At 39.1% G+C, this 21,113-nt stretch overlaps 1 protein-coding gene across 3 annotated transcripts in view; it reads right to left on the bottom strand.

Moving 5' to 3' along the window:
* Positions 1–20,927, bottom strand: part of trpc4a (transient receptor potential cation channel, subfamily C, member 4a) — a 29,560-nt gene extending 8,633 nt beyond the window's left edge. Inside the window, exons 1-7 of one of the 3 annotated variants that reach the window (XM_085420734.1) lie at positions 20,689–20,774; positions 20,337–20,386; positions 17,239–17,468; positions 16,114–16,332; positions 9,120–9,260; positions 8,334–8,510; positions 6,480–6,680 (exon numbers count right to left, since the gene is read on the bottom strand). In XM_085420734.1, coding sequence (XP_085276860.1) covers positions 6,480–6,680; positions 8,334–8,510; positions 9,120–9,260; positions 16,114–16,332; positions 17,239–17,397 — 897 coding nt within the window. In that variant the 5' untranslated portion in view covers positions 17,398–17,468; positions 20,337–20,386; positions 20,689–20,774. Of the gene's footprint in view, positions 1–6,479; positions 6,681–8,333; positions 8,511–9,119; positions 9,261–16,113; positions 16,333–17,238; positions 17,469–20,336 lie in introns of all 3 variants that reach the window. The other 2 variants (XM_085420735.1, XM_085420733.1) reach the window with 2 other exon arrangements.
* Positions 20,928–21,113: the final 186 nt, after the last annotated feature.

Below are 21,113 nucleotides of genomic sequence, written 5' to 3'. Positions count from 1 at the left end.
TCTCTGGCTGTACCTTTGATTGCTCTTAAATAAAAAAAAGTTCACCTTTCTATTGAAATATTGTACAGCCATTTCTCATCTGTCGCAGTCACTTACCAAAACCAGCCACAGTAAAGTGACATATTTGCTTTAAGTGGCTTTTTTGCACAGCTCAAACCATCCAAGTCCAGTTTGAAAAATGTCTCCTAGCAAACTGCCTATCACCAAGCCTAAAATGCCAGGAAAGTGCCTGTAACTGTGTGAGAGCTGTTGGTGCTTTCTAGCTCGGCAAAGACATGTTCCCCTGCAGCTCTACCGACATAAAAGAACTGCTGAAAGTTTTTTTTGTCGCTATCACAGACACACAGTGACAAGCAAACAGCATTCAGATGGGTGTAGGTTGAAATACAGGTTATATGAAATCCATTGTTTTGGTCCACTACTCTCTCAGAGTTGCAAGGGTAATTACATATCTAAAAATGTAAACATCTAATATCTGTCATTATAGTTAAAATGTGTGTATTATGGAAGATTTGAGTTTATAGAAGATTTTGGTGCACACTACAGTTACCTATCCATCATCTATGCAATACTGTGCAAAAGTCTTGAGCATTTCTTTATAATTTGCTGCTAAGTGGCTTTGAGTTCATCAGAAATCTTTGGCTCTTTTTTCAGTGCAGTCTTTGTACCTGACCACCTTCAAAGGAATATTTTGTTTGTTAAGCAACTTAACACTGAGCCATGAATCATTCAGCAATAAAAAAAAATAGCTCATGATATTAAATAGTATATTGTGTAAACATAAGAGACAATTTAGCAAAGAAACAAATTTAAGTTGTATCTTTCACACTTTGTTACTAACAGTCTGTCAAAAACACATCACAACACAAAGATAAAACAGTTTGTAAAGTATAGTATTTTTCACCAACAAGATGCCAAAGAGATATTGTGTGCAGCGTGTCCTTAAAAAACTTCAGGAACCTGGGACAATTAAAGACAAAAGAAGAAGTGGGAGGTCTAAAAATCTATTTACAGTAGACACACAGTATCTGAAACTCATGTCCTTAAGAAACAAGAAAAAAAAATTCAAGTAAAGACCTGACAGAAAACCCAAGAGATCCATCTGGCCCCTCTGTTGATCCTACTACTGCAAACTTGTTAAACCTACATATGTGAGATACAATTATTGCTTCCCTTTATTTCTGAGTTTTACAAAGGCTGAACTTTTGGTCACAGCAAACTGACTTGTTAAATCAGATTCTTGCTCCTGGATCAGCTGAGCACAAATGTTTTTTTCCCTACACAACACTTACTACTCTTGGTGCAATTTAATTTCTACTTAATGGGGACATTAAGATGGCTTGAAAATCTGAATTGCAGTTTTTATGAGATATCACAAGGGGGTAACGTCAAACTACTGCATGTAAAATTGATGGGTTCCCCTCGGTGCCTCAGACAATTTTAAATATTAAAGAGACAGTCTGTTTATGTTTGTACTGTGATTTTTCAGTCTACTCACCTCACCTACATTTATACCAAGAATATCTGTATAAAATTTAAGTAATCAACATTTGAACGCTCCAGGGAGAGAAGATAATCTGCTCTTTAATGTTTATGGGTTACTGATCACATCTATCTGATTTGACCTCCTGCTGCATCAAAGCGCTGCCTGCCCTATGAGTTCAGCTCTTTAGACAGAAAACCTATGGAGATTTCTCTTCAAACTGTTATAAATGGCCTTTTTAAACCCTGGGAGCACATCAGCGCACAGAGCCAAAAACACACACAGATGGGAGGATAAATGCACAAATGTAAACAAGCCTATTTGCACTTTACACAAATGAGAAACGTCCTTCATTTTGTTCAGCCGAGGGTCAAAAACAGACTTTTAATGACTCACATTCATAAACAGAAAGCACTATTTAAAAAAAGTCTTCCATGCAGACTGAGTGTCGTGATTATTGTGAGAGTTTTAAAAGGTTTTCAGATCAGAAACCAGTGTTTCAAAGCACTGAGCAGAGATTGCACCACAGACAATGAACACTCTAACTGCTCTCTGCATGAACAAACAAGCTTTTCCAGCCCCAGTAAGTGTCCATTTAACCCTCAACACTTCACTGGGGGCAAAACTTTACGGATCATCTCTCGCAAACAAAAGGCATTTCCTATTAAGAACTCTGCTTATCTGTGTGCGTGTGTGCGCGCATAAATGTGCACTATACAGATGTGATTTTCTGATGTGAAGCAGCAGATGAAAATGTTTTTCAATGGCCGATTCATGCCATGTTTCCGTTTTCCAAACGAATGAGAAGTTTATTGAAGAAAAATCTCCCCAAATGAGGTTACAGTTTATTGAATATTGTCTTGCGCCTTAAATTCATGTAAAATCCTGTTTCATGTCTTTGCGAGATGACTCTGCCTCTTCTACACAACAAAAAGCACTACCTTCATAACTGCTGCATATACTCCTCAATCAAACAAGAAATCAGGCATAAAACAGAGTCCAAAATGAGTTAAAAATAACACAAAACACCTTACTGCTCAGTTTTTCCACATGATAGTTTTTCTATCATAGCAAAATGAAAAGAAATCTGTCAGCTCTGCTCTTTGGGCTAAAGTTGTAAGAAATAAATGTCTAAAATTACGGAAGAAAAGCTGATAGCTCATTCCCCAGACTGTCCTGTAATTATAAAACACAAATTTGTCTTTTTTCTGTGAATCCATTGTAAATAAAGAAATTTCTCTAGTAGATAGGAACATTTAATCATTTATCTGTTACTAAATTACTTTGACGTAGCATAAATGACTGTGGGGGTGGTCTTTATTAGCTGGAAAACCTGTAAAATATATGAAAAGGTAGTTAAAAGTCCAAAATTAATGCGATGCTTCACATTTTCCAAGGCCGCCCAGTCGGCCAAATTGGAGTCTTTGGTGGATCAATTGTGGCCCCCAGGGCTTATGTTTGACACCCCTGTTCCAAGAGAACAAAAAAGTAAGAGTGAAAGTATTAAATTTACTGAAATAGAAACTTTTCAGGCAGTTTTACAACAATAAGACTGCAAAGAGACAGCAACAAACTTCTTAATCAAATTACCACATGCTATAATAATTTCTCACAGACTGAGCATTTCCAATGACTTCATCTTGAAAGGATTCTTAACAACTCCAGGTGGCGAGGACATTTATCATTTGAAAAGGGCGACTGGGTGGATTGTTACTCTCATCCTTGACACTCTGCTCTCCATCAAAATGCTGGAGCGACTGAAAGCTGCTATAGATAGCCGATCCAAGAGAAGGGCACGTTGGGACTCGATAATTAAAACACTGCTGGGATGAGGAGATGCTAGGAGGCACAGTTGCGGCAAAAGCAGCGCGAGGCTTGTTTGTTTACAGTGTGTGCAGAGAAAGATTTACTGGCAACAGCAGAGGGGTTCGGTAAGATGACAGGGAACTGTCCATCATCATGTCCACCTGTGCACTCGCACGGCCCCAAACTGTCCTTCTGTGACTCAACATGCTCATCCGCCAGCCTGTTTGTTGATGCGCAACAACTGCATGGATGAAGGAGGAAAGAGCAGTGTCATAAAATGAGACTCCCCCAAAAGTGCATCATCTCTGACAGCCACGCAGGGCTCCCAGCTAAAGACAGCTGAATGAATTATTAGTCGCTCCTGGGAGGGATGCGTCTGCTTCTTCATCATTTCCTACCTCACCTTCATATGCAGCGTAACAATTCTGTTGTAGAAAATCGATTTAACCCCTTCTTCTTGCTTTTAGCCATCCCATAATTTAGCAAGTCACCGAAAAATCTCCTACATTCACCATCCCGACACTGGAAAGCGTGATCGGCTTTTGCATTAGCCTTTGGGTGTTACGGTAGCTTTTAACACTAACAGGAACATTCATAACGACATGGACCTAACCGAAGGGGAGTGCCACATTAATTAGAGACGAATGCTGAAGATTGAGCAGATGCAAAAATCCACAGATACACTTTACAAGAATTAAATCAACTTATTTGCATGTTTATTGTTTATGGCTCTACCCACCGGGGAAGGTTTTACATCCCAGTGGAAATAAAAGGATGAAATCAGCAGACCAGAAAACTGAATATTGTTTTGGAGTTACCACGTTTGGACCATTTCCACCACAATTATTTACATCCATTTGAATTGCAATGCAGCGCCTACAAAGCTGCTAAATAAAAGATCCCAATTTACTCCCTAGGAAATTCAAATCTGGACTGTGAATGTAATCAGTGTTTATATGGCATGTTTACAGCTCCTTCAAAAGCAGTTGCTCTGTATTAGACTTTCCAGATCGTACAGGGAAGGTGGATACATGTAATTAACAGTTCATTGTCTTTTCCTTTACTTAAAACCAGTGTTGGTCAAGTTACTTGAAAAAAGTAATCAGTAACTAATTACTGATTACTTCCCCAAAATAGTAATCCCGTTACTTTACTGATTACTTATTTCCAAAAGTAATTAATTACTTAGTTACTTTTTAAAAACCCGATTTACAACCTGAAGAGGTGATAAAGTGATATATCTTTCAGCCCAATTCTACTTTTTCTACATAATCCATCATACAAAATGTAATCAAATGGAAAAGTCTCTTTTTTTTAACTTGTTTTATCAGTTTCAATCTTTTAACTTTATGCATCAAGCAAAAATTTAATTATATGCAACATTCTCTGACTTGAATAAATTAGTTTAACATTGAAACCTATTTGCTACACATTCCAGCACATAAAATAAAATATTGTTTGTGTTTACACTCACTCTTTCAAATAGATGCAAGTAAAACACAGCAGAAAATAAATAAAGTCAAAGACTCAGCGGTCCTGTTGCTCTATTTTCACCTGTAAAGCAGGACTAGGGTAGGCGGAGGTTTACCCTGGTGCAGGTGTGCCGCGGTCAGTTGAAGAATCCGCGAGTTTCTCTGTGAGTTTCCCATTACGTCGTTGCACACTCGGTGCTTCCTTGGAAGTTTAGGGGTTTTTTTCGCTGTAAAAAGAAGTTTTCTTCCCACGCACGATGGACGTTAATGTTTTTGTCACTTTTTATGGAATCAAACTCAAAGTAAGGTCAGTACTTCCACGCTTTAAACGCTGCACGCTCATACTCTCTCCCACAATCGATATATGATCCACTGTTGATCTGCACACAGCTGTTGTCACTAACGGCGCACTCGCTTAAGTCACTGTCATGAGACATTCTCGCAAAAAATCACGGTTTTAGTAACGCAGTAACGCAGCGTTCCCACGGGAAAGTAACGGTAATCTAAATTACCGTTTTTGCAATAGTAATCCCTTACTTTACTTGTTACTTGAAAAAAGTAATCAGATTACAGTAACGCGTTACTGCCCATCTCTGCTTAAAACCGACCCTAACTCAAACCTAAACAATTAACATGAATGTTGAGCTAAATTTCTGACATGCTTTTTTAAGGGTATTAGCAAACATATTCAGTCTACAGCTACAATACAAACATGGATTTATTTATTAGATAGTTGCCTTGCAACTGTAATACTCTGGTTATTTAATCCGGGCATCTTCATTCCCATTTGTTATCTGTGTGAGCTGCCAAAGGGAAAACAGTTAAAAACCTTATAAGACCTTTGCACCTCATGTCATTAAACCCGAAGCTAATCTAACATAATTACAGCACTTCTCATCAGCTCACAGTGACACAGACGAGACCACGTTGGCTTGGTTCAGCAAAACTCTCACATTTGGCAGGTTGACATTTTATTACAAAAATCTAAAAAACAAAAACAGCTATACAATAGATCACGAAGAAAACACTGTTAAGCAATGTGACAGAAAGAAAAAGAATACTAGTGGAAAACCTGCATGATTTCCTATTTTACACAGTTTGGAAGGCTACAGCTGTAATATTATAGTCTTATCTGACTCTCATTGGCCTTAAGGTAAAGGAGGGCACACTTGACTGAGATGCAGTGTTTGTGTGGGTGTGTGTGTGTCTGCAAAAGATCATTTTGTTGATATCTAACAGGATGACATTCTCTGCTTCCTTCCCCGTCCTGCAACCCCGGCAATGAAAAAACAAACAAGCAACCCATCTCATTGCCCATCTGGAATTTTACACATTACCATATGTCTGTGTATTAATGGTATAAATTAAACGTATGAAGGCCTGCCATATATCAAAATATGACACTCATGTCATACACCCACTTCGGTATTAGTATTTATTCAGAGGCTGAATATTACTATACTTTTCCCTGCTCCCTTATTTCCAACGGGTTGCCACAGCAGACGGCTTTTTACAAAAGATGCTCTTCCTGATGCAACCATCCGAATTATCTGGGCTGGGACCGGCACAGCAAGTTCGCCAGCTTGTGTCTCCTCCTGGTCTCAAACTGAGGCTCTTTCATGTTTAAGGTGAATGTGTTACCCACTACAGCATGGAGCCACATTACACATGCAATACAATGCAACCATTGCTGGATAATAATTTTACTTTGCACATACCTCTTTTTGGTGGTATTTGATAGCTAGCTTGAGTCTTGCCAGATCATTAGCGCCCTCCTCTTCCAATAAGCTGATATCATCTTTATAGTTGAGGATCATCTCCAGCTCTCTGGAGCTCCTTGTTTGGTCCAGGAGGTCTTTTGCAAACTGCTTACACTGCTGGGACAGCTCTTCATACTCAGATTTAAACTCATTCTCCACCTGGAAGCAAAAGGTGGAGTAGATTTAAAACAAACACTGTAGTGCTGAAGAGCAGGAGTACGTAAAATGTGAGTAAATATGTCAGGAAAAGCCTTGGGGATGTGAAACTCATTTTACATCATGGGACACATACAGATGATTTTGATCGTAAGTGGGCCAAACCAGCGAACCTCCCCTTTCTGTCAATGTGAACTCATCTAATTTTGTGTTTAATCCCATTACTAAAAGAAAAAGAAGGGCAAGTTTAGCAGTACGTCTCAGTTTATCTACATAAAACTAATAGAGCTGTAGTAAATGAAAGAAATCTGTCCGCACAAATAAATACGTTTTTTAAATTACAGAAAAAGTTTCTTGTAGTTAACTGCCTGGACATACTTCACATTCACTGAAAATGTCCTTTTTTGCTCCTGTGGACCCTTTGTAAAAAAAAAAAAAAAATTTTCTATATTAAATAGAGAAAAAAAACAGGAACTTTCATGTGTTTAATGGTTATTGTTTATCTATTACTTAATAGTAATAGATAACTTTCTGCATCAGGAAATCTCTTACGTCTTGCTTATACACCTTTTATGGATCACCTCTATTAGCCATGTTCTCTTGGAGGAAAACAGTTGACCTATCTAACTAAAATGTCTGTAAATCGTAGAGCACATACAAAGATAACAGCATTTTATTATATTTTAGCTGGAGATATCAATTATATATATATATATATATATATATATATATATATATATATATATATATATATATATTATGTATGTGTGTATATATATATATATATATATTATGTATGTGTGTATATATATATATATATATATATATATCCATCCATTCGCTTCCGCTTATCCTTTTCAGGGTCGCGGGGGGCGCTGGAGCCTATCCCAGCAGTCATAGGGCGAGAGGCAGGGTACACCCTGGACAGGTCGCCAGTCTGTCGCAGGGCTAACACACAGGGACAGACAACCATTCGCACTCACATTCACTCGCACATTCACACCTAGTGGCAATTTGGATTATCCAATTAACCTATCCCCACAAGCTGCATGTCTTTGGACGGTGGGAGGAAGCCGGAGTACCCGGAGAGAACCCACGCAAACACGGGGAGAACATGCAAACTCCACACAGAAAGACCCCGGCCTGATGGTGGAATTGAACTCAGGACCTTCTTGCTGTGCGGCAACAGTGCTAACCACCGTGCCTCCGTGCTGCCTATATAATGTATATATATATATTATATATATATATATATATATATATATATATATATATATATATATATATATATATATATATATATATATATATATATATATATATATATATACATTATATATATAATGTTTGTCCTCTACCCCCCCCCCCCCCACACACACACACACACACAACTTTTGCACATGTCGAGGAGCGTGTCAGGTTACATTTCACTGTGTGTTATACTTGTATAACTATGCATGTGACAAATAAAGAACCTTGAACCTTGAACCTATTAAATATTAGATTCAACATAAGGGATTTATTTGAATTCTTATCTAATAAATTGAAAGGTCATTTTTTTGTTACACAGTCATATTATATAAAGTTTAAAAGGTTAATTAATATACATACAACTGATGCTCAAGCTCCACTATTAGCTGCCTCTCTTTCCCTCACCTTGCTGAGCTCCTGCAGCTCCCAGCTGAGCCTGAATGCGGTTAGGAAGGGGTCTTCGCTGGAGAGCGCAATTAGTGAGGGACTCGACAGTGCTTTGTAGATGTTGAGTCGTGAGCGCGAGTGCCGCAGGCTGTCCACATCCGAACTAGACACACACTCCACACAGTTGCAGCGCACCTGCAACATCAAACAAATTATGGACGCATGGACACATTTTAATGAGGCTTCTCTGTGTTTAGCAATGGCTCATCTTCCAGTCTTGCAAATCAGCCGCTGTTGTGTCAAGGTATGATACTCAGACCTTCAAGGGACAACCTAACCTGTAGATGTATGTGCACGTTTACATTTTATAAAAATACACCACCACATTGGATTTTAAATTAAACAAAGTGCATACTTTCAGCTTGGGTTTACCAATAGGAGCACAGTAATAGTTCAGAAATTACAGCCATCTTTTTACACAGTGCCCCATTTTCAGATGCTTTGTCTTTAGTACTGAAAGGCATGCTCTGTTGGATTTTATCTACTTACGTTTTCATGGAATAACCAGGAAACAGGCATCACCTGGTTATAAAACTGTTTATTACCCCAATGACTTCTGAGCCTCTGCAAATGGCTTTAATTACTTTTATGAAACCCTGCACTTCAAGCACATATTATGTTCGTTTTAGAATCCACTGTGGTGGTATACAGAAGAAAAAATCCATAATTTGTGTCTTTGAACCCACACTTTTATATGTGTAACTATGGTATCTTGCATAGAGATATTAGATATGGTTCACTCACCTCATGTGGCTGTGGCATAGACACACCTTTCTGCACCAGAAGCTTGATAATTTCATAGTTGTTGGTGTGTGCAGCAAGAATGATAGGAGTGATGTCAGGGGTGAAGTCAGAGAACTGCTTGTCCAGTAGGATCGGTGGAACCTTTGCAGGGAGATGAGAGAATGACAGCACATGTGAACAAAGCTGTCAAAGAAATACAATAGACGCTGACCTGCACAGTACCTGGGGCTTTTAGCTCCTGGAGGTAAAGATAGTTGAAATCCAAACAAGAAATTGTCCTCTTGGAAAAAGAAAAAAATGCCTTACATATCAAGGCTTTAGTAAGGGGCACCAGTAACAGCAAAGCGAGATGCATCAGCGTTTAACACATTTCAGAGGGAATTATGCTCAGAGAGAAACTCATTCTACCTATCCCTCTTATCACCCACTCCAGCTAAGTCCTTTTTCAATTCCCATATCATTCAAGAAGGGGAATACAGGTGCGGGCAGCAGAGGAGTAAGCTGTGCCTTTTTAATTCTTTTAATTGAAGGCCTGTTATCTGATTCTGTGGTGAGGGAGAATGGGAGAAGAGAGAGAAGACAGCTCAAGAATGATTGGAGGGTAAACATGGAATAGGTAAGGACCTGCTTAGCAACTCAAGGCAGAATAATGGCAGATGGGACTATGACTTTCTGGTTTTACTGAAAGAGCTTTGCCAAGAATGCTAAAGAGACAAGCTTGAGAAGGCTTGGTCTAAACTTTAACAACACCGGGAAAATAGCAATGTAGTTGATATTTTACACCTTTTGAGTCTACAGACTGAGTTTTGTTTAAGCTGTCTTGCTGGTTCAATAAAACAAAAACAAAAAAACTGCATATATACAGAATTGCATAGGTAATTTAAATGCAGTTCATCCATGCCAACTCACAAGTGAGAAATTTGCCACACTGCCGAGCTAAGCTAATTAGCTTAAGATAAGGAGTTTATGCGTAGAAATGGTCTGTGGTGTATGGTAAATGTTAAATGTGACACTTACTATATATTGTGCCTTTCTGCCTCACTGATTCAGTCACACACATTCATACAGTGCTTGCCTTAGTCCATGCCTAAGCTCTTCTAGACAACATTCAGACACACACGGATACTCTGACGGATACATCAGGGGAAACTTGTCATTCATTACCTTGTCCAAGGATCACCTACCTGAGCCACAGCCACCCAGTGGCAAAAATGGTAGACCAGCATTATAAAATTTCATATAATTATGAGATTATAAAACCCACTTAAGTGGTAGTGACATTTAAAGTTATATCAACTTCTATTTATTTTTTTAAAACAGCATGTTACATTATAAACATTTTATATAAGATTAAGGTTTAGGGTTTTTCCTTGCTCAAAATGGGCCCATGGAGGGTATCACACTATTTGTAAGGTACTAAAAAATGATTCTATGATAGAAGAGCCCTGCATTATACAGAATTAATATAATATAAACCAGCAGTTATAGTGTCTTGGCTTTGCAGGGCAGTCGCAGCTACCTGAATTTAATTTATGTAAATTAAAATTACCTCAGAGTTATTACCTGCTCACTGTTTCTGCCAATCTAAACCCTTACAATCATAGTTAATTATATACTCAGTGTTTTTCCATTAAAACAGCAAAGGGCACTGTATGATAGTCTAACAAAACTCCTCATTTAAATCATGCCCTATAGATATATCTGCATTTTTCCCATTAGTTCTGATGTATTTTGATCTGTATGTGCTAACACTGACATACACTCAGGCGCCACTTTATTGGAAGCACCTTGCTTGTACTTGCTTGTATCTTTGTGGCACAGACCCAACAAGGTGCTGGAAACATTTCTCAGAGATCTTGGTCCATATTGGCAGCTGCTGCAGATTTGTCAGCTGCACCTGCACAAAGTCCCGTTCTGCCATATCCCAAAGGTGCTCTGTTGGATTGTAATCTGGTGACAGCGGAGAACAGCGGAGAACAGCGAGTACTTCGAGCACAGGGAGCTCACTGTCACATCCAGGAAACCACTTTGAGGTGATTTGTGTTTTACGACCAAGTGTGTTAACACTGATGTCGTAACGCAATGGATATGGTCAGCAACAAAACTCAGGTAAGCTGTTGTGTTTAAACAATGCTCAGGTGGCCCAAAGTGTGCCGAAAAAATATACCCCTCCCACACATTTATACCACCACCACTAACTAAGCCAGGTTGGAGCCATGCTTTGATGTCTTTTGCACCAAATTCTGCCTCTATCTGGGTTTAACATTCTATCAAATGTTAAAAAAGACATTTTCACCCATAGAAAAACCACTCACTGGATATTTTCTTTTTTCAGGCCGTTCTCTTTAAACCCTAGAGATGGCAGTGTGGGAAAATCCCACTAGATTATCACTTGAAATACCAGCCAGTGTGGCACAAACAACAATGCCATATTCAAAGTCACTTAGATCATTTTTTTTCCCATTCTGATGCTCTATTTGGACTTCAGCAGCCTGCAGTGACCATGTCTATATGCCTAAATGCACGGGGCTGCTGCCATGTAGTTGGCTGATTACATATTCATGTTTAAAAACAGCTGAACACCTATATTTTAAAAAGATTTCTTTCTATCAAAAATACGTACACAAAAAAGAAAGTAAAAAAAGACCTAGACTCTTTGGTATTTGCAAAGCTAAATAAAGCTATTAAATCCTAAAAGACCAACTATAGGCATGACAGTATAAGTCACAGTTAAGACATGATGTGAGATGTTTTAAAAATATTTCACTTGCAAGCAGCCAAGCAGAAACAGAAATAGTAAGCCTTTGTCACCACTGCTCACTGAGGAACAAAGCATGAAGAATTGTTCTCCAGGGGTTTTGGTTCATTTTCTCCAAAATGTTTCATCATTCATATAGCATCCAAAAATCATTATATCACACAGGGACACTAATTACTTGGGTAGCTTACTCTCAGAGCAGTCACAGTGCAGCAGCAAGTCTAAAGCGTGGCACAGAGCCATGTCTAAGAGTCGCCACATTTCGCAGAGGTGGGTGATCTAATAAGCTACAGTATATATATTCTGTTCTCCATGTGGGAAGAGGTGGGACATCAAATAATCTACATCAAACAGCCTTGGCCTGTGCCCAAGCAAACTGATATATGTGAAACTATGGTAATTGCGGAGAAAGGAAAATAAAAAGCCCACTCTTCTGAGTAACACATATTTGTTACTCATAGGGAATCCACCATAAGCATATTGATTAAAAATACAACAATGGCATCTGCAGCAGCAGCAGAGTGTGCGGTTACTTTTGTTTTTACCGTGCTCTATTTTGAGCCTCCCTGCTGGTTTTCTACTGCCACCCGACATCATCACAAATGTTTAGATAGAACTGGTGTAAAAATGGGACACCGGGCGGTTTTTGAATTACACTGCGGAAAATAAGCTCAAGTCTCAGATTCAAGCGAGCATGAATGCATTTACTCCGCATCGTGCTCTGTGTTATGTAGGAAGGAGAAGGATTTCCTTCCATAAGCGCCCTTATATCGAAAGGCTGTCGGAAAAAGACAAAGATGAAAAAAAATAAAATAAAATAAAAACAAAACTCAAAACCACCCGAAGGTCATGCAACTGAGAAGCTGTGTGAAATCCATTGTTTGCCATTGACAGATGCATATCTGCTCTCAGAGGATAATACATGGAGCTATTTAAAAAGCTGATAACCATGCGGTCCTCAGCAGAAAACAAATAAGCCAAAACACTTGTGAGATTATTACAAACATGTCATTCAGACGGCTTAAAATAGAGAGACAAATATACACAATTCCAGCCAAGCGCAAAATGAATCTTGGTATTAATAAATCTCAGAGAAGACACTGGCAACAAATACGATGTGCTTTTTCCAAAGAGTTTTTTAATATAATCAATGAGCTTCTATTGGAGTGATATGGTGGCACTAGAGTGATCTGTTTTCACAGCCTACTCAGTGGATGGGAAAAAGCACTATCTTACAAAGGCAGTAAGATAAAGTGTTCCACCTGATTAATGTCACAGCTGAGCAGTTCAGACTGGAAATTTCATCCATTTGACAAACAATCCCAATCTCTCTCTTTGAGCTCACGCTGCCTTTCCCTGCTTATTATTTTCCCCTTTCCTTCCATTTTTCAACAATTGTTCAACTTAATTTTAACTTGAGCTTACTTCATTTATTAAAATTCTTATTGCAACAGGTTTAGAACAGGAGGAACATCTCTCCATCATTACTGCTCACAGGGAGAGGAAAAGAAGGACGTATGTGTGCATGTGAAAGCACACAGAGCAGTAAGTCAACAGAAACTAAAGCTCTACACATTTTGTTCCTGATCATTACTATAAGTGGAGTATTAATGAATAGCGGTCCACAAACTAATGTGAAACCTTCCTAGAGTAAATAAGAGCAAACCTAAATTAAACAGTGTATTTTCTCTGAGTGAACTCAGTGCTCATTAAACCTCTCTCTCTGTAAGACTTGTTCCTTTTCCAAAACACAGAAGGCTTATGAAGCAGCTTTTTGGAGTGTCAGCTTTTGTTGTTGCCAGCAATACTGGGTCAGTTAATCTGGATGGTCTAAAAAGCTCCAGGCAACTGCATTCAGTTTATAAGCTATACAGTGAGTAGCAGTACTTTACTGGGACTGGCAATCACACTTTATCATTCAGTCACGAAAATCCCTGAGCTGCTGAATGTTGTTTTTAGATTTAAAACTAAAGTATCCAGAAATCCTTTACTGCCATTGGGTAGAAATTCAATAACAACCTTATATGTATCTATACGTAGTGTAATTCAAGCGGTTGGAGAGGAAGCTACTTCTGCACATACTCTTTGCTCCACCACTATTATTTAGAAACTCTTGAGTGTGGTGGGAGACTCTAGCCAATCACAGGGTTTTCAGAGAGAGCGCTTTCCGTACTATGTATGCAAATCCATACAGACTTTCTTCCCAATAGTACAGGAAAGGTTAACAACCCTGTATTTAAAATAACTGCACACAATATGGAACAAGGAAGATGGACTTAAATTATCATTCATAATGATCATCCATCTACCGTATTTTTTGGACTATAAAGCACACTTAAAATCCTTTAATTTTCTCAAAAATTGACAGTGCGCCTTACGTATGAATTCTGGTTGCGCTTACTGAGCTCGAACTAATTTTATGTGGTACACGGCGCTCAAAAATCTGCCAAAAATGTTTTGGTATGATTTTGGTAAGCTACGAAGCCACACCGATCTGGGGTCTGGGTCCAAACTCTGCTTCCAGTCCCAAAGTCAAACGAACACTGCGGCATCATTGAGAGTTAAAAACTGTCTAAATTCTTTCATCTTTAATAAAATGATCAATGTTGCTGCTTTACCCGGTGTAACAATTAAGGTTAAAATCCAGAACTTAAATTTAACGGAGTTAGATGTAAGCAGGAAGTTAGCTCGCTAGTTTCCACCTAAATATGATATAGCATGTTCAGACTGAGAGATTTCTGGAAAAAAAATAAAATGTACAGCTCTGCTATCACTTCCAATGAAGACAGAAAACTAAACAGCAGTGACTTTTGTAGGGTTACTAAAGTTGGACTAGCTGGTATATAATGATGTGCTATGTGATCGCTAGCAACACAGCTATGTTAGCGTAACATAAACACAGTGAAGCTGGAGGATGATCGCTAACTTTTTACCACTCGATAAGTTAGTGTGAGGGTTCCTGATGGTTAGGGACAAATGCAATCGCATGGCAGGATGCTGTAAACCGACCAAACTTCAGTTAGGAGAACAACTGAGATAATCCATCCAAAATATGAGGTTAGTCATTATTATACTGCAACAACATGGGAATAGAGCAGGTGCGAGAGAATTCAACATTAATGAATCAATGGTATGGAAGTGGAGGAAGCTAGAAGAATGAGTTGAGTAAAGTTTGACTTATCTGACTGTTTTGCTTCACTTAATGGACCTTATAATCCAGTGCGCCTTATGTTCCGAAAAATACAGTACCATACTGAAAACAGGACTGCTAACTTAGTCAGTTTGCATGTGGTGTCAATTAGAATACAACGCCGTTTAGGACCATTATTTGTCTTATTGCTCTACCATGCTGTGCTTAGGAATGATTTCTTGCCAGTGGCAAGACTCTGATTTACCTTTGAACATCTCTATTTGACACTGAAAGAAAACTTTTCAAAATTCTGTGTTTGCAGGACGTTTCCCTCTTTTATCTAACCATATTCATAGTGACTGGATAGGTTTTGTTGATGAAGGTTAAATGTTTGAATTGAATGTTGCAAATATTTAAGCCTTCTGCAAACGGCATCCAAACAATCAGGCACAGCTGTGTCTAATTCAATTTAATGTTGATGCAGCTCACAGTATCAAAAGTGCTCTTTTAGTGGGAGGGCCTGAGGGTGGAGAGAGTAGAGGGCAAAGGGAGGATGAGAGCTGCACCTGTATATTCCGGCTCTTTTTGCCATTTGCAGCTTTAAGGTGGGAATACTTTGGAAGTAATGCTCTAAACATAAAGAGTAAAGGATTTTTAAAAAAATGTTAATCATTCATTAATGCAGGCATTCAGCTTACGATAAATGATAAAGGCGGTGCATTTATTAAATGGTACACTGTACTAGCCAGGAGAATGTTATTATGTTGGCTACAAATGAAACTGGCACAGGTCCTGGCACACAAATGGATTAAACACTGCACTTAAAAACAGCAAAAAAAAAAAAAAAAAACCAAAAAACAAAACTCAAAATTAAAAAATGCAATTAACTACTAAAAGGACAGAAACATAAAACAATTCGTTGGAAAAGCAAAAAAAACAAAAAAAAGCTAATAACTTGGAGAGAAAATAAATGTCAACTATTGTTTCCCTGCTAGCATGTCTCCAACCTGGACAGCCGAGAACAGTCTCGGCAGAGAGGCGCTTGTGGCTCTTGTAAATTTATGTTAATATGCAACTCTTTCCACTTTCCTCAGTCCCTTCCTCACCTGCATGCCACCACTCGGCTTCTTGTGATTTAGCAGCAGCTCCACAGCTCCCACCACTTCCTTGCGAATTGCATGCAGCAGGGCGTCACCGACATACACGTTGAAGCTCAGCAAGAGTTCGATGATTTCCAGGTTCTCGTTCTCAATGGCGATCAGCAGAGCTGTGCGGCCGAGAGGGTCGATGCAATTGATGTTGATCTTGAAGTAGATCTCAGCCTCCTGCCAAAATAAAGTGATTGAAAGCCAGAGTTTGTTTCAAGACATACTCTGGGACTCTGGGGTTCAGATTATGGAGGAAGACACACAGGGAATGAACATTTTTGAAAGGAACTGTAAACTCTTCGCACCTTTTGTAACTGAACAAGCTACTAAAAGTTTGTAGTTTTTCCTCTGAATCTGGAGGAGTGGAGTGGGAGTGAGTTTACCAGATCTCTGTAGCTCACTCTTTTGTATCTGCATTTGAAGCTAGCAGCACAAGACTAAGCTCGCCACTACTGATGGCATAACACAACTCAATATCAGTTGAACTGTTGGCAGTCACGTTGAATTGTGGGGAATGTAGGAATAAGAGTACCCCATGTTTCTGCTGCATTGATTTTACACTTTATACTTTTCTTTTTTAACTTACTGTTTTGTAAGTAGCTTTCTGTCATTAGCTGCCTACACACGCAATATTTTAAGAAATATCACAACAAAAAGGAAGTTGTAAGAATGCAGATGTCCCTTCTTAATCTCTATATGGACAAGCCAAGCGGGCAAACTATCACAAATTGTTATTGTGGATCGTGATGTCATTTGTCACTATATTGCTAGATGACATGTCCTGATATATTACAATTTTCAGCCTCTCCGTTGCTACGGGACTACAAAGCAGCTGCTCCCTGCCAACACTTTGTCTCTGCTACTGGTTTCTATAAAGAGCCTGCGTATTATTTGAAATGCATAGCAATTATTGTGACTTTGCATCCTGCCCATGAATCTTCCAATCTCTTCCACGTCAATCAAATTACATTAACGCTTTAATATTGAGCCATTCCCTCATCCATAATTTTGAGCTTGATGCATCTGCATTAATTCGTCCCTTTATCAGTCAGTTTCTCCATTCCTCCACCCAAACACACACACCTCAAGCGCTTGCTTGACACTCGCATAGTCCCCTTTCTCGACGGCTCCAAGGTAGGCTTTCTCTAAAGGTGACAGCTCCGACTCGGCCCGCACAATTCTCAACGGGATTCGGTCCCGGTATGAGGAGCTGTCAGTCCGCCGGTAGTAGAGCTGTGACATCTCTCTAAGCTTCAGCTGACCAGCACCCTGTTAACACTGCTACAGCTGCTGCTGGGCTGGCGGGGTTCACACTAGAGAGGATAGAGACAAAGCTGTAGAATAAGCTTGTTGTTGGTTTTTGCATAACAAGTAGGAAAAGAAGGAAAAGAGAGGACAGCGGATACACATGCAGAGCAGAAAGGGCTGTAATACTGAGATGAAGCTACAGTAGTAGTTGACCCCTCTCCATTTATTACATGCGCTACATGATCTAATTAAGAACTGCCTGTTTATAAGCGTTTTCCTACAAACTGTGCAAGAATTACGGTTGAATAAAAGGTCATTTTAAATGTAATATAAATAATGAAGAAATATAATATAAGATGACAAGTAGACAAGTGGAATAAGACAGTCAGGAGTCAGCTGTCATCGGGTGAGAGGTGGAGAACAGTCTAGACAGATGTCGAGCTCAACACATGATAAACCATTTAAATATTATGGTTTTATTTGGAAATAAAGAAAAAATTGCCTTTTATTGTTCTTGTAGCATTTAGTAAGTTTCAAATGCTCAGAATCTAACGCCAGGCAATGTTTACATGCTGGCAAAAATCAAGGATAAAAATGTTTAAGTTGTGAGGTAGGAAAGAAATCAAAAACACCTCCACTGCATTGTTTTCCTCTGGTGTCCTGTTAGAGAGCTCTAATATAAAGCAGAAAGATCAAGCGTAGACATGACAGCGGCTGCTCCTGCTGAACATGTTTCACAAACAGCCATCACGATACACAGCACACACTGCAGGAAATACTTGCAGCTGCACTGGATGGTACGATTCATTAAATCTCAAGTTTCTAACTGCTTTATGTAATGTGCTTAATCATTACTAGTTGACTGACACGTTGCATCTTCTCAAATAATATGCACTTTGTTTTATTTCCTCTGGTCCCTGGTTTCTTCACAATCTAAAACATCTCTAAATATATTGTAACATTGAAATACTGAATGTAGATAAAAAGATGAGATAATATTGTTTAAATCATGTGAAAAGCAGCTTTAGTACAATGCTTCTGTCACAAACCCATTTTAAAATTCAAAACTGGAGCAACCATAATAATGACTGAAAACTAGCATCTGTGCGGATGTGTCGACTGTCACCTCTGAACATATTTCCAAGATATTCTGACAGCCCTCTGAGAATTTAAAACTGAAATGAGCAAAGCAGACAAGAACACAGAAAGTGCTGGAGATGAGGGCGAAATATAAACCAGGTGAGTCAAAAACAACATTAAGTGGAAAACGTTGCACAGTCGTAAACATAACAAAAAACAAGAGGTTCAAGTAGTTAGTGCCTAAAGGCTCCCCTCTCTCTCTTCCCACCGTCTCAGGACAACTCATTACTGCATCTATCTGAAAAATAATGATTGGACCCGCAGCAGCTAATTAGTTTATGAGAACAAGCCGAAATGCAGCGATTTCTTTAATAAATATGAGTAAAAATATTCATGCTGTGCCCATAGTCCCACATCCTAAAATAGCACATTTAAAGGCACAGTTCAAAACTTTTGATGCTATCATTATTGGCTCTTTTACTGATATGAGAACATGGTAGGTTTGGATATAGTTTGTTTCCCCTGTGTTTCCTGTCTTTCTGAGTTAATCTGCTTCAAGTGGTCAAGTCCTTCTCTCATAATCATCAGTGTGATATCAATCTTCTAGCATTAGCCACAGTTAAAAGGAGGATAAGGGTACTTTGTAAAACACTGTAACAAAGATTTAATTTAAATAAACAAGCTGTGTGATTGGTTATGCTTTCAGTTTTAGGTGTGAGAACTTTTTTTTCAGTCTGCTGTTAAGAATTCAGATGTTGAACATGATTGATCATCTATAGGAGCAGAGAATGTTTAAGATTGAGGGTAAGAGTATTAAAAGTGGATAATATTAAAGGAAAACAATATTTTCCTTTGATCCTGCCTGGACCTGCATTTTGATGGCAGCACTTCATACCTCATCTGAGATCCTTAGTTTGATTTTACAGAGACCAGTTTACCTGTATAAGTAATTGCATGCAACTGTAAACATAAGGAGTCTGTTTAGCAGAAAACTAAACTCTGCTTTCAGTACAACAAGTGGTTTACGATAAAAACAAGTAGCAAAGGACAAGCCAAACAAAACAATGTATATCTGTGTTTAAAAAAACAAAATTATAATTTAATTTTGCTCAAAAACAACACAGTAAGTTACGTCATCGGGGTTCTCTGTGACCTAACTATATTGGTTTGCATTTGTTTGCCAAAATATTATAATGTTTTAGACAAGAGTGTGTTTTAGTGTTTATCTGACACACAGATTAGATCAGGCTACATATTGCAATGTGAGGGTTATGTTATATTTTCTGGTGCTTGCTTGAACCTGCGACAGAAATTGCCTCAAAAGACAGCCGCTATTAAGGGAAGCTGCCAACCAAGCAGAAACACTACAAAAGGTACGGCCTGCTCATAGCTCTGTGTGCAAATACTGAAACGCACACGCAGGCGCCCACGCTCAGTAGCGCACGAGCCAATACACACAACCACGCACGCACACGCGCGCGCACATACAGAGGTAGCCTTTCTGTGCACTGGCTCTCTTCCCCTAATGAGTTTGCCGAATTCAATTCATTACTTGGAAATGGGAAATCTCAGCTGTTTGATTACACGGTGCAGCAGCGCACCAACGCCACGGCAGGGAATCTTTTATTCTGAAAGTTGTAGTTCTCAAGCAGCATCGAATGGATTTCCAACAGACCATGCAGCATATTTAAAGCCCATCCTGCGCTTACAGTACGAGTGAAAACAATCATTAAACTGCCACGGTTTTAATTTTTTATCAGAAACCTTCCGAGGGTAACATGCCTTACTCTTGTCTGCTGAAGAGCCTTATATAGTCAAAGATCAGTAGTAGTACACAGAAGCAAATGACAAACCTTTGGGATGATGGACATTGGAACTTCGCTCAGGGAGCTCAGTGGTCTTCCTGTGGAAAACAGCATGAAAATAATTCGCCTCAACTTCTTGGAATTTGTATCCCCATAAATGTAGAAACAGCAGTGTTAAAATCCCGCTTGTTAGTGTTAGAGATGTCAGCGCGTCTTTTTCCTGTTGTTGTTTTTTTTTTTTTTAGTGTAGTACGCATTCTTCCTTCTCGTTTTTTGGATACTTCTTAGCACTCCTCCTGAGAATCCACATTTGGTCAGGTTTAATCACGATTTCCATTCCGTCTTTTAAGGAGGAGGTGCGGGAAAAAACGCAGACCGGCTCACACCGCATTAAACTCACCGCGCAACAAATTCTGGAGACGAAAATAGGCAACAACAACCAAGTTCCCTCGGTGGATTACACCTGGTTTTTCAACGCCTCCAGTTTTCCCCAGGGTGTACATCCACCAGTGTTCTTATCCACCTGTTGGAGGTGATTGAGCGAAAAGCAGCGCCTCCAGAAATAAACGCAGAGCAGCCAGATGCCTGGCAGGCGGTCTGCGGAATAATGCTGCTGCAGACGGGTTGTGCGCACTTGGAGACGCATCGAACACAGTGGCACTGCAAGAGGAAAGGGAGAAAAAAAACATCTTAGCAAGCAAGTCAGCCAGGCGTTTAGTCTCACTTCCACTGAATGAAAGTTACACTTGACAAACTACATGATTCCACCTTCACATTCAGCTGCTTATCCAATGAGTTGTGGGAATTTTATTAGCATCAGAAGCC

This window comes from Rhamphochromis longiceps, linkage group LG10, assembly GCF_057381845.1.
Source record: "Rhamphochromis longiceps isolate RC_006_pf linkage group LG10, R_longiceps_female_GT1.1, whole genome shotgun sequence".
NCBI classification, from domain to species: domain Eukaryota; kingdom Metazoa; phylum Chordata; class Actinopteri; order Cichliformes; family Cichlidae; genus Rhamphochromis; species Rhamphochromis longiceps.
Note: the sequence above shows the minus strand (reverse complement) of the source record. Positions and strands in the feature narration are given on the sequence as shown.